Below are 14371 nucleotides of genomic sequence, written 5' to 3'. Positions count from 1 at the left end.
AAAATAATTTTCAAAAATAAGCAAAATGAATTACATACCTAAGCTGCCTGGATACGTCAACTCCACCCCCTTATCAGTGTTTAGACACAGGCATTTTATTTCAACTGAGTTCATAGCTTCTAGGCATGCTCCAGCAGATAATCCCTATGCATTTTTGCATTCTACCAAAACAATAGATATCGATAAAGCCATAGAAGGAAATGTGTGGGGGGAGTTAGAGCTTTACAATTCAGAAACTAAAAAGAAAGGGTCAATGATGAGGCACTGCAGTATAAATTTTCAGGTAAAGAAATTAAACTAAATATTATTATATTTTGTTTATCCCAACTTATTTTATGTCCCTTTAAGCCCAGATTGGTCCTTTTAAATGAGGCAAGTGGTGTCTGGAGTTTGGATATAGAAAAACAATTGCAACAATCTATTTTTTTTTTTAAATGTTTAGAGTTGGCTATTCTATTCTATAGCAAGGCATTAGAAGTGTATTGTAATAACAAGGTGTTTACTGTCCCATACATTTATGATTGCAATAATATATTTGGAGGGTTAGAAATGTTAATTTATAAAATTACTCAAATGATATGAAATTATTCATTATTAATTGCACATATAATTAATTAATATTATTAGTGAATAAATTGTGTTTAAACATATTCTGCAGTATATCAGCAGGTAGAGACACCATCCAACCTTAATTTGTACATATTCTCTTACAGCTGAATTAGCTGATCTTTTTGGACCAAGTTGGTATCCATCTTTCCATTTTCAAAGCACTGGAATAATAAGACCTTCAGTGAACCTTGGTCTTTTCTACCCTATGCTACTGGTATGCCCGGGTAGAACAGCCACCGTGACAGTTGCTTGAAAAAGCCAACAATAAGCTTGGTGAAACATAAGCCGGATAAGAGAACTTGCTGTTAAGAGGTGTCACGGGAGGAGACAGGGTTTATCGGCAGAGCAGTGTAGGAACTTCATACAAGCCCTGTGTGGGACTCATAGCTTTTGAGCAAAGAGTACTCTGGGGGGTCTTGGAAGTTACTTTTGTATCACTGCTGCATATATCCTTTGATAGTAGTGCAGTGAATCTATTTTTGTTTTATTACTTGTTCACTTTTTACTTCATTTGTTATTTGTTATATTTTCAGTTATACAGTTTTAAATGAGACTAACAGATGCAATGATCAGCTTAAAGGGATGCTAAATCCAAAATGTTTCTTCGATGATTAAGATAGAGCATGCAATTTTAAGCAACTTTCTAATTTACTCCTATTATTAATTTTTCTTCGTCCATTTTTGGTTCAGACCTGGGTTACGCTTGCTTATTGGTTGGCTGAACGTAGCCACCAATAAGCAAGCGGTATCCAGAGTTCTGAACCTAAAATGGACCAGCTCCTAAGCTTTACATTCCTGCTTTTAAAATAAAAATAGCAAGTGAACGAAGAAAAATTGATAATAGGAGTAAATTAGAAAGTTGCTTAAAATTCCATGCTCTATCTAAATCATGAAATAAAAAAATTGGGTTCAGTATCCCTTTAAGTTTTATTTTTATTTTTTATATGTTTATATGTATGCTTTAGTACTAATATGAATGATGATATGATGATAAAATTAGTATTGCAATTTCTGCCCTCTTTCATATGTAAAAGATAAAGTGTGTGTCTGTTTTTATCATATATCTTACCCAGCCTTTAACAATGGAAAGCTTTTACTCCTTTTGTATTTATAGTCCCATGGAGGTTGTCTCTCTCTATTTTGCACCTTCTGGCATACAATTCTAAATGTTTCATATCCCAAATATAAGAGTCTTGGCCACCTGTTTGGTTAGCACGTTAATTACCCTTTTCTTTCTCTATGAAGATAGTTATAATGTCCTCCAGAAGAATATGAAATAAATCTATATAAACCTTTAGTAAGACTATATATGAGCAAAATATATGTGGCGCTGTAAGCATAGGTGTGCAAGATATAGATGCAAAGAGGATTATACCACTATCTTTCATAAGGTGGTTCAGAGCCCACAAGCCTTGCCGTGTGGGACTCAACTCCTGGCAACTAGGAGGAGGCAAAGATACCCCAAATGCCAAGAGCTTTTAATCTTATGAAAATTGCACATTTCAGCATAAGGTAACGTTCAATACCTAATTATTGCCTATTACCTAATTATATATGTGTATGTGTATATATATATATATATACTGTATATATGTATAAATATATATGTATATATGCATGTACAGTGTATATATATATATATATATATATATATATATATTTATATTTATATATATATGTGTGTGTGTTTTTTGTGTGTTTGTAAGGTTAAATATTTTAGCTACTTGCACACAAGCGACATCAAGCCCCCATATAGGAAAAAATTATTATCTAACAAGTGTCTTCAGTACTGTGAGGTCCTGCAAAGAATTTTAGAAAGACAAATACTTTGCTTGAGAGCTGTTTATCTCGCTATGCAGGGTTCTAGATGTGAAAGAAAGAAACATACATTACAATATAATGCTCAAAAATAGCCCCCAAAGATTGTGTGTGCGTTCTCTCCATGCCTGAGAGTATTTGATCATCAGGCCCATAGTGTTTAGAATATATTTGTCTCTTATGTTAAATTAACTTTTCTTGTTTGACTTGTGGTCTTAGTAGGGTTGCCTCCTCGATCATGTTTTCCTGGACACTTATAAGTTACATATGCTGCAGGGTAAGCAGAGAGGAACCTGAATAGTTCTGTCTAGGGATACAATTTATGTTCCCCTCTGCACATCCTGCAGGATGTGTAACTCATAAGTGTCCAGGAAAACATAGCCAAGGTGCAACCCTAGGTCTGAGTGAGATTCCAAAATCCTGGCATCTTTTAGACCTTCTGACTGGAGTTTCCACCCCTTGTCTATACCTTTATATGTGCTATTAGAAGAGGCAATTTAAAACAATATTGTTTCTTAGGGGCCTATCTATCAAGCTCCGTATGGAGCTTGAAGCCCCGTGTTTCTAAAGACCGCTGCTCCATAACCTGTCCGCCTGCTCTATGGAGGCGGACAAACATCGCCGCAATTCAACCCGATCGAATACGATTGGGTTGATTGACATCCCCCTGCTAGTGGCCGATTGGCCGCGAATCTGCAGGGGGCGGCATTGCACCAGCAGTTCACAAGAGCTGCTAGTTCAATGCTGAATGCAGAGAGCGTATTGCGATGTCTGTCGGGCATGATCCGCTGATCGGATCATGTTGGACAGACATATAATAAATAGGCCCCTTAAACTGAAATGTAGTTAAAATTCAAATTGTCACTACTAAGTTCAACTTTTGTTGCAGTGTAATTAATTTTTTTATTTGAGTCTAAATATTCTTTTTAATTGATTTACTTTAACCCATTAAATTTCAGATTATAACTTCCCCAAAAGACCAGAGCATTTTTAGCATTTTTAGCATTGTTGCCATGACTTCATTTAAACAGAAATAGAGACTTGTTTTTTTTATTTACCTATCAAAACTATAAAAAAATTTTTTTATAAGACAACCCAAAGTATTGATCTAGGCCCATTTTGGTATATTTCATGCAACTATTTCACCTCCAGATGCGATCAAATAAAAAAATCATTAACTTTTTCACAAACTTTAGGTTTTTCACTGAAATTATTTACATACCGCTTGTTCAATTATGGCACACATGGTTGTAAAAGCTCCTCTGGGATCCCCTTTGTTCAGAAATAGCAGACATTTATGGCTTTGCCATTGCTTTTTGGTAATTAGAAGGCCGCTAATTGCAGCTGCACACCACACTTTTATTATTCCCAGCAGTGATGGGGTTAATCAGGTAGTTTGTAAGGTTAACTTTAGCTTTAGTGTAGAGATTACCCTCCCACCTGACACTTCCCACCCCCTGATCCCTACCTGATTCCACCCAAACAGCTCTCTTCCCTCCCCCACCCCTTCTGGTCACCCTCATCTTAAGTACTGGCAGAGCACCTGCCAGTATGCAATTTTAGACCTTCCTTTATCATATGAAGGCAGAATGCTGATACAGATTGAATTAATAAAAACATTTTTTTATTATAATTACTTTTTTCATTGTATGAAAAAAGTAATTATAATAAAAAAATGTTTTTATTAATTCAATCTGTATCAGCATTCTGCCTTCATATGATAAAGGAAGGTCTAAAATTGCATACTGGCAGGTGCTCTGCCAGTATGCAATTTTAGACCTTCCTTTATCATATGACGGCAGAATGCTGATACAGATTGAATTAATAAAAACATTTTTTTATTATAATTACTTTTTTCATTGTATGATTACCCCCTTACCTTCCCACTTCCCTGATCCCTCCCCAAAAGCTCTCTAACCCTCCCCCTTCTAACTAATTTCCGCCATCTTAGGTACTAGCAGCTGTCTGCCAGTATCCAGTTCTCTATATATATTTTCTTTTTTCTTTAATTAAAAAAAATATACAATTTTTTTCTGTAGTGTAGCTGCAGGGGGGCAGCTACACTACAGAAAAAAATTGTATATTTTTTTTAATTAAAGAATGGATACCTCATTTAGCCCATCTCTCCACGATTGTTTCCCCTACCCTCCCTTTCCCCCTCCTCCCCCTCCCTTCCGCTCTTAGAGGCCGAATTATCAAGCTCCTAATGGAGTTTAATGCCCCTGTTTCCGCGCAAGCCTTCAGACTGGCCGGAAACAGCAGTTAAAAAGCAGCGGTCTAAAAACTGCTGCTCCATAACTTGTCCGCCTGCTCTGAGGCTGCGGGCATCAATTCACTCGATCCTATACAATTGGGCTGATTGACACCCCCTGCTATCGGCCGCGAATCTGCAGGGGCCGGCATTGCGCAAGCAGTTCACAAGTACTGCTTGTGCAATGATAAATGCCTGACCGCGTATGCTGTTGGCATTTATCGATGTGTGGCGGACATGATACGCTACAACGTATCATGTCCGCTTGCACTTTCATAAATTGGCGCCTCAGCATTTATTTTTTGCTCAGTGTAGCGGTACCACCTGTTCCCACATCTCCCTCCCCCCTCAAGCGATGGGCCGCCCACCTGCCTCCCTCCTAACCCTCCCACACCACCAACAATCAGCTCCACCACTACCAGATGTAGAGAGGGACACAGATTGTCCCTCTCTACATTGGTAACTCTGCATATCTATTTCTTCACTGCCCCACTCGTGGGGAATGCAGAAAGAGCACAATCTCGCTACTTTTAGCAAGATCGCGGCAGAGAGAGAGGCCCAGGACAGCAGCATCATACAGGTTATGTGTTGGTCCTTAAGGGCTTAATGACCAGCACCGTACAGTGTACGGCGCTAGTCTTTAATGGGTTAAAATGTGACTGTTTTGTGTTGTAAACAATAGAAATAAAGAGACATTCTACTTCTTTGTTTCCTATAGACATTTCACCTCAGCACAATATTTTTAATAAAATTGCACAATGTTTATTTACAACCTCCTGGTGCCATACATGTAGCTGTTCAACTGGAAATAAAGTTTGTGCATTGATTGCCTAGTAAGCCCCTTGAACAGTTCTGGTGATGAAAATAATTTACTATGTTCATCAAAAGAATTTTATTACAGTTTTAATTACCATAATTGTTGCCAAAACATTTACAGAAAAAGATTTAAATGTACTTAGAAAACTAGGTTTTCTGCACATGTAAATGAACATTGCTTTTCTCTCCTCAGGGTGTGGGTCTGTCTTAAATGAAGAAGGAGAGGTTGAAATGGATGCCATTATAATGGATGGAAAGAATTTAGCCTCTGGTGCAGTTTCTGCTGTTAGATGTATTGCAAACCCCATAAAACTTGCCCGCCTTGTTATGGAAAAGGTATTTACTTTATTGTAATAGTGTTTCCAGAGAAATTAAAAGGTAAATGTTTGCATTTGTATGTCTGTATGTGTCTTTATTTTCACTGTATGTGTACGTGTGTGGCAACATGTGTATGTTTTAATACCTTTTATTTATAATGCTTTATTGCTACCAATCACCTAGATTACGAGTTTTGCAGGTCAGCTATATCGCTGAAAAATTGTCCATTGCGGGTGGAATGGCCAGGAACGCATATTACGAGTTTTGGCGGTACAGCTATACCGCAAGCATTCTAGCCTTTACTGTAACGTCCATTGCGCACTCAACAAAATGACGTTTGAGTGCAGGATTTTCATAGATCCGGTATTACAGGTTGTACGGTCCAGCTAAAATGCTTGCGTTATGCTCTATACCGACACAATCCATACCGCCATCTGAGACCAGTAGTTATGGATTTTGTGTAACAAAAATGTTTCACAAAACTCATAACTAAAATGTTACAAAGTACACTAACACCCATAAACTATCTATTAAACCCTAAACCGCCGCCCTCCCGCATCGCAAACACTATTTAAAACCTATTAACCCTAATCTGCCGCCCACCCACATCGCGACTATTAAATAAATGTATTAACCCCTAATCTACCGCCCACCCACATCGCCAACACTATTTAAATATGTTAACCCCTAAACCCCCGCTCCCTGACATCGCCACCACTAAATAAACCTATTAACCCCTAAACCTCTGGCCCCCACATCTCAAAACACTAAATTAAACTATTAACCCCTAAACCTAACACCCCCTAACTTTAAATTAAAATTACAATATAACTTTATTTAAATAAATAAAAATTTACCTGTGAAATAAAAATAAACCTAACATTAAATTATAAATTAACCTAACCTTACTATTCTAAAAAAATAAAAAAAAAAGAACAATTTATAATCCTAAATGACAAATTTTAAAAAACCTAACACTACAAAAAAAATAATCTAACATTACAAAAAAATAAACACTAAGGCCTAGATTTGGAGTTCGGCGGTAAAAAGGCTGTTAACGCTCCGCGGGCTTTTTTCTGGCCGCACCATAAATTTAACTCTGGTATCGAGAGTTTAATCAAATGCTGCGTTAGGCTCCAAAAAAGGAGCGTAGAGCATTTTTACCGCAAATGCAACTCTCGATACCAGAGTTGCTTACGGACGCGGCCGGCCTCAAAAACGTGCTCGTGCACGATTCTCCCATAGGAAACAATGGGGCTGTTTGAGCTGAAAAAAAACCTAACACCTGCAAAAAAGCAGCGTTCAGCTCCTAACGCAGCCCCATTGTTTCCTATGGGGAAACACTTCCTACGTCTGCACCTAACACCCTAACATGTACCCCGAGTCTAAACACCCCTAACCTTACACTTATTAACCCCTAATCTGCCGCCCCCCGCTATCGCTGACCCCTGCATATTTTTTTTAACCCCTAATCTGCCGCTCCGTAAACCGCCGCAACCTACGTTATCCCTATGTACCCCTAATCTGCTGCCCTAACATCGCCGACCCCTATATTATATTTATTAACCCCTAATCTGCCCCCCTCAACGTCGCCGACACCTGCCTACACTTATTAACTCCTAATCTGCCGAGCAGACCTCACCGCTACTATAATAAATGTATTAACCCCTAAAGCTAAGTCTAACCCTAATACTAACACCCCCCTAAGTTAAATATAATTTACATCTAACGAAATAAATTAACTCTTATTAAATAACTTATTCCTATTTAAAGCTAAATACTTACCTGTAAAATAAATCCTAATATAGCTACAATATAAATTATAATTATATTATAGCTATTTTAGGATTAATATTTATTTTACAGGCAACTTTGTAATTATTTTAACCAGGTACAATAGCTATTAAATAGTTAAGAACTATTTAATAGTTACCTAGTTAAAATAATAACAAATTTACCTGTAAAATAAATCCTAACCTAAGATATAATTAAACCTAACACTACCCTATCAATAAATTAATTAAATAAACTACCTACAATTACCTACAATTAACCTAACACTACACTATCAATAAATTAATTAAACACAATTGCTACAAATAAATACAATTAAATAAACTAGCTAAAGTACAAAAAATAAAAAAGAACTAAGTTACAAAAAATAATAAAATATTTACAAACATAAGAAAAATATTACAACAATTTTAAACTAATTACACCTACTCTAAGCCCCCTAATAAAATAACAAAGACCCCCAAAATAAAAAATTCCCTACCCTATTCTAAATTAAAAAAGTTACAAGCTCTTTTACCTTACCAGCCCTGAACAGGGCCCTTTGCGGGGCATGCCCCAAGGATTTCAGCTCTTTTGCCTGTAAAAAAAAACATACCATACCCCCCCCCAACATTACAACCCACCACCCACATACCCCTAATCTAACCCAAACCCCCCTTAAATAAACCTAACACTAAGCCCCTGAAGATCTTCCTACCTTGTCTTCACCATACCAGGTTCACCGATCCGTCCTGGCTCCAACATCTTCATCCAACCCAAGCGGGGGTTGGCGATCCATCATCCGGTGCTGAAGAGGTCCAGAAGAGGCTCCAAAGTCTTCCTCCTATCCGGCAAGAAGAGGACATCCGGACCGGCAAACATCTTCTCCAAGCGGCATCTTCAATCTTCTTCCATCCGGTGCGGAGCGGGTCCATCTTGAAGCAGGCGACGCGGATCCATCCTCTTCTTCCGTTGTCTCCCGACGAATGACGGTTCCTTTAAGGGACGTCATCCAAGATGGCGTCCCTCGAATTCCGATTGGCTGATAGGATTCTATCAGCCAATCGGAATTAAGGTAGGAATTTTCTGATTGGCTGATGGAATCAGCCAATCAGAATCAAGTTCAATCCGATTGGCTGATCCAATCAGCCAATCAGATTGAGCTCGCATTCTATTGGCTGATCGGAACAGCCAATAGAATGCGAGCTCAATCTGATTGGCTGATTGGATCAGCCAATCGGATTGAACTTGATTCTGATTGGCTGATTCCATCAGCCAATCAGAAAATTCCTACCTTAATTCCGATTGGCTGATAGAATCCTATCAGCCAATCGGAATTCGAGGGACGCCATCTTGGATGACGTCCCTTAAAGGAACCGTCATTCGTCGGGAGACAACGGAAGAAGAGGATGGATCCGCGTCGCCTGCTTCAAGATGGACCCGCTCCGCACCGGATGGAAGAAGATTGAAGATGCCGCTTGGAGAAGATGTTTGCCGGTCCGGATGTCCTCTTCTTGCCGGATAGGAGGAAGACTTTGGAGCCTCTTCTGGACCTCTTCAGCACCGGATGATGGATCGCCAACCCCCGCTTGGGTTGGATGAAGATGTTGGAGCCAGGACGGATCGGTGAACCTGGTATGGTGAAGACAAGGTAGGAAGATCTTCAGGGGCTTAGTGTTAGGTTTATTTAAGGGGGGTTTGGGTTAGATTAGGGGTATGTGGGTGGTGGGTTGTAATGTTGGGGGGGGTATGGTATGTTTTTTTTTACAGGCAAAAGAGCTGAAATCCTTGGGGCATGCCCCGCAAAGGGCCCTGTTCAGGGCTGGTAAGGTAAAAGAGCTTGTAACTTTTTTAATTTAGAATAGGGTAGGGAATTTTTTATTTTGGGGGTCTTTGTTATTTTATTAGGGGGCTTAGAGTAGGTGTAATTAGTTTAAAATTGTTGTAATATTTTTCTTATGTTTGTAAATATTTTATTATTTTTTGTAACTTAGTTCTTTTTTATTTTTTGTACTTTAGCTAGTTTATTTAATTGTATTTATTTGTAGCAATTGTGTTTAATTAATTTATTGATAGTGTAGTGTTAGGTTAATTGTAGGTAATTGTAGGTAGTTTATTTAATTAATTTATTGATAGGGTAGTGTTAGGTTTAATTATATCTTAGGTTAGGATTTATTTTACAGGTAAATTTGTTATTATTTTAACTAGGTAACTATTAAATAGTTCTTAACTATTTAATAGCTATTGTACCTGGTTAAAATAATTACAAAGTTGCCTGTAAAATAAATATTAATCCTAAAATAGCTATAATATAATTATAATTTATATTGTAGCTATATTAGGATTTATTTTACAGGTAAGTATTTAGCTTTAAATAGGAATAAGTTATTTAATAAGAGTTAATTTATTTCGTTAGATTTAAATTATATTTAACTTAGGGGGGTGTTAGTGTTAGGGTTAGACTTAGCTTTAGGGGTTAATCAATTTATTAGAATAGCGGTGAGGTCCGCTCGGCAGATTAGGGGTTAATAATTGAAGTTAGGTGTTGGCGATGTTAGGGAGGGCAGATTAGGGGTTAATACTATTTATGATAGGGTTAGTGAGGCGGGTTAGGGGTTAATAACTTTATTATAGTAGCGCTCAGGTCCGCTCGGCAGATTAGGGGTTAATAAGTGTAGGCAGGTGTCGGCGACGTTGAGGGGGGCAGATTAGGGTTTAATAAATATAATATAGGGGTCGGCGGTGTTAGGGGTAGCAGATTAGGGGTACATAGGGATAACGTAGGTGGCGGCGCTTTGCGGTCGGAAGATTAGGGGTTAATTATTTTAAGTAGCTGGCGGCGAAGTTGTGGGGGGCAGGTTAGGGGTTAATAAATGTAATACAGGGGTCGGCGGGGTTAGGGGCAGCAGATTAGGGGTACATAAGTATAACGTAGGTGGCGGTCGGCAGATTAGGGGTTAAAAATTTTAATCGAGTGGCGGCGGTGTGGGGGGACCTCGGTTTAGGGGTACATAGGTAGTTTATGGGTGTTAGTGTACTTTAGGGTACAGTAGTTAAGAGCTTTATGAACCGGCGTTAGCCAGAAAGCTCTTAACTCCTTCTATTTTCAGGCGGCTGGAATCTTGTCGTTAGAGCTCTAACGCTCACTTCAGAAACGACTCTAAATACCAGCGTTAGAAAGATCCCATTGAAAAGATAGGCTACGCAAATGGCGTAGGGGGATCTGCGGTATGGAAAAGTCGCGGCTGAAAAGTGAGCGTTAGACCCTTTAATCACTGACTGCAAATACCAGCGGGCGGCCAAAACCAGCGTTAGGAGCCTCTAACGCTGGTTTTGACGGCTACCGCCGAACTCCAAATCTAGGCCTCTATTACGAAAAATAAAAAACACTAAGATTACAAAAAATAATAAACGAAATGATCAAAAATAAAAACGATTACACCTAATATAATAGCCCTAAAAAATATAAATAAGCCCCCCAAAATAAAAACACCCCCTAACCTACAATAAACTACCAATAGCCCTTAAAAGGACCTTTTGTAGGGCATTGCCCTAAGTTGCTCTTTAACTTTAAAAAAATACAAAGTCCCCCCAACAGTAAAACCCACCACCCAACCAACCCCCAAAATAAAAAAACCTAACTCTAAAAAAAACCTAAGCTACCCATTGCCCCTAAGGGGGCTTGTATGGGCATTCAGCTTTTTTGCACTGCCCTTAAAAGGGCATTTAGCTCTTTTACAATTTGCCCAAAGCCCTAATCTAAAAAAAAAAATACTCCAAAAAAAAACAAAAAACTAACACTAACCCCAGAATATCTACTCACGGTTCCTGAAGTCCGAACATCCATCTCCATCCAGGCAGAAAGAAGTCTTAATCCAGGCGGCGCAAAGTCTTCGTCCAGGTGGCGATATCTTCATCTATCCTGGGGGAGTCTTCTATCTTGATCCCGGCTGCACAGAGCAGAGCTATCCTGGAAACCGATGCCATCCTGCGCGGAATGTCCTCTTCATACGGTCACCGCCGTACACTGAAGCTTCAATGCAAGGTACCCGTTTTAAAATGGCGTACTTTACATTCCTATTGGCTGATTTGATTCTTCAAATTCAAATCAGCCAATAGGATGAGAGCTACGGAAATCCTATTGGCTGATTTGAACAGCCAATAGGTATTCAGAAGGGTGTTTTTTTGCAGATTAGGGCTTTGCTCAAATTGGGGAGTGTTTTTTTTCAGATTAGGGCAAATTGTAAAAGAGCTGAATGTCCTTTTTCAGGGCCATGCCCATACAAATGCCCCTTTAGGTGCAATAGGTAGCTTAGGTTTTTTTTTAGAGTTAGGTTTTTTATTTTGGGGGGTTGGTTGGGTGATGAGTTTTACTGTTGGGGGACTTTGTATTTTTTTACAGGTAAAAGAGCTGTTTAACTTAGGGCAATGCCCTACAAAAGGCCCTTTTAACAGCTATTGGTAGTTTATTGTAGGCTAGGGGGTGTTTTTATTTTGGGGGGGCTTTTTTATTTTTTTAGGTGATTAGGTGTAATTGTTTTTTTTTATAATTTCGTTTATTAATTTTTGTAATATTAGTGTTTTTTTATTTTTAGTAATTTTAGTGTTTATTTTTTTTTGCAATGTTAGATTTTTTTTAATTTTTTCGTAGGATTATTTTTTTTTAAATTTGTAATATAGATGGTAGGTTTTATTTTATTTCACAGGTAAGTTTTTATTTATTTAAATATAGTTATATTGTAATTTTAATTTAAAGTTGGGGGGTGTTAGGTTTAGGTGTTGATCGTTTAATTTAGTGTTTTGCAATGTGGGAGGCCGGAGGTTTAGGGATTAATAGGTTTATTTAGTGGCGGCGATGTGGGAGGCCGGAGGTTTAGGGGTTAAAAAGTTTATTTAGTGGTGGAGATGTGGGAGGCCGGAGGTTTAGGGGTTATTCATTTTATTTAGTGTCGGCGATGTCCGGGAGCGGCGTTTTAGGGGTTAATAACTTTATTATAGTGTCGGCAATGTCGGGGAGCGGTGGATTAGGGTTTAATAACTTTTGTTAGTGTCGGGAATGTCAGGGAGCAGTGGAATAGGGGTTTTTAGACTAGGGGTTTATGTTAGGGTGTTAGGTTTAAACGTACATTTCTTTCCCCTATAGACATCAATGGGGTTGTGTTATAGCGATCGCCATTCCGCACTTCAGGTGTTATTTTTTTTTCTAACACTCTCTCCCCATTAATGTCTATTGGGGGAAAGCGTTCACGAGCACGAGAAATCAGCCCTCGGCTTTTGTGCGGTATGGAGCTAAACACACCATAACACAAAGGAAACTTTTCAGTAACTCGTAATGGCAGCGGTATGGAGAGTGGAATAACGCAACTTTTTTGGCGTTATTTTAGCATCCTGTTTAGCGCAAAACTCGTAATCTAGGTGTTTGTGTGTGTATACGTTTAGTTCCTAGATTGTCTCAGCTATGAAGTATCAAGCCCACAAAGTACACTATACAGCCAAAAATATGTGGACACCTGACTTTCACACCTATATGAGCTTGTTGGACATACCATTCCAAAACCATGGTCATTAATATGGCGTTGACTCCCCCTTTGCCACCTCTCTTCTGAGAAGACTTTCCACAAAACACAGAGTTTGTCTTTTTGAATTTGTGCCCTTTTAGCCAAAACTTTGTGAGATCAGGTACTGGTATTAGAAAAGAAGGTCTGGCTTGCAATTGGCATTCCAGTTCAACCCAAGGGTGTTCAATGGGGTTGATATCAGAGACTTCTCGAGTTCCCTCACACCAAACTTGTCAAACCATGTCTTTTTAGACCTCACTTTGTGCACAGGGCCACAGTCATGCTGGAACAGGAAATGGCCTTCCCTAAACTGTTGCCACAAAGTTGGAACCACCCAATTGTCTAAAATATATTTCTATCCTGTAGCATTAAAGATAAAAATGGTTAGTAAAGCCAGGAAAGCAAAGCACACAAACTCACTAAAAAAACCTAACAGGGTCGTACAGAAGAATAAATAAATTGTGGGGACATAGGAGCGCCACCCAAAGGGTGCTTAAGTGTGCTGGTGCAAAAGCTGGGACCAAAGAGATTATCAATATTGGTGTATAATGGCCAAAAAACAACACATAGATATGATATATGATAGTCTTGATAAAGGCCTCTCAGTAGGCCGAAACGCTTTGACCTCCTGTGACATACCAGCCCGAGTTCCTATTTGTATATGGTGAGCACTTTTCCTTTTAGTTTAGCTAGCTTTTTTTGTTTTTGTGTATCTGTTTGTTTTTTCTTCCACAGGTACCTTTAAATGTTCTTACTCTGAACCAGAAGTTTTGGATAAAAGATTTTCCTCCCCTGGATAAAAGTCTTTTCCTCTCTCTTCTCTGGGTCCTTCCAAATTGGACCTCCACTGGATTTTTTACTCTTTGTAACTCTTTGTTACTGTATAGATTTTGGGACTATATTGTTGCTTTATATATGGGACGTCCCTTTATCTGAGCTCAGATTCGTCAATATCATACATTATTATATTTTTTTTATTTTTTTTATTGTCTTTTTTTGTTTTGTTATACCCTTATTTTGTCATAAGTTTGACATGTTTTTCAATGTTGCTTTTTAAACATTTTACTCTAGATTTTGAATAACTCTGCTAAATTGCCACATAGTTCTAACAATCTTGTTCCATATATTCCTTGGATTAAAACCGTTTTTATATACAACATATGTTTTTATATATTCTTTATTGTCTGTATTTTTCACCCTATTTCCACGTTCCTTATTAATACAGTAT

General features: G+C 38.3%; 1 protein-coding gene across 1 annotated transcript in view; it reads left to right on the top strand.

The window, feature by feature from the left end:
• The window catches only part of ASRGL1 (asparaginase and isoaspartyl peptidase 1), a 125365-nt gene that overhangs the window by 75612 nt on the left and 35382 nt on the right, over positions 1-14371 (top strand). The window contains exon 3 of the mRNA XM_053710431.1: positions 5688-5830. Within this exon, the coding sequence (XP_053566406.1) occupies positions 5688-5830 (143 nt within the window). The remainder of the gene's footprint in view (positions 1-5687; positions 5831-14371) is intronic.

Source organism: Bombina bombina, chromosome 4 (assembly GCF_027579735.1).
Source record: "Bombina bombina isolate aBomBom1 chromosome 4, aBomBom1.pri, whole genome shotgun sequence".
NCBI lineage: Eukaryota > Metazoa > Chordata > Amphibia > Anura > Bombinatoridae > Bombina > Bombina bombina.
The sequence above is the reverse complement of the archived record's forward strand: the minus strand, read 5'-3'. Positions and strand labels throughout refer to the sequence as shown.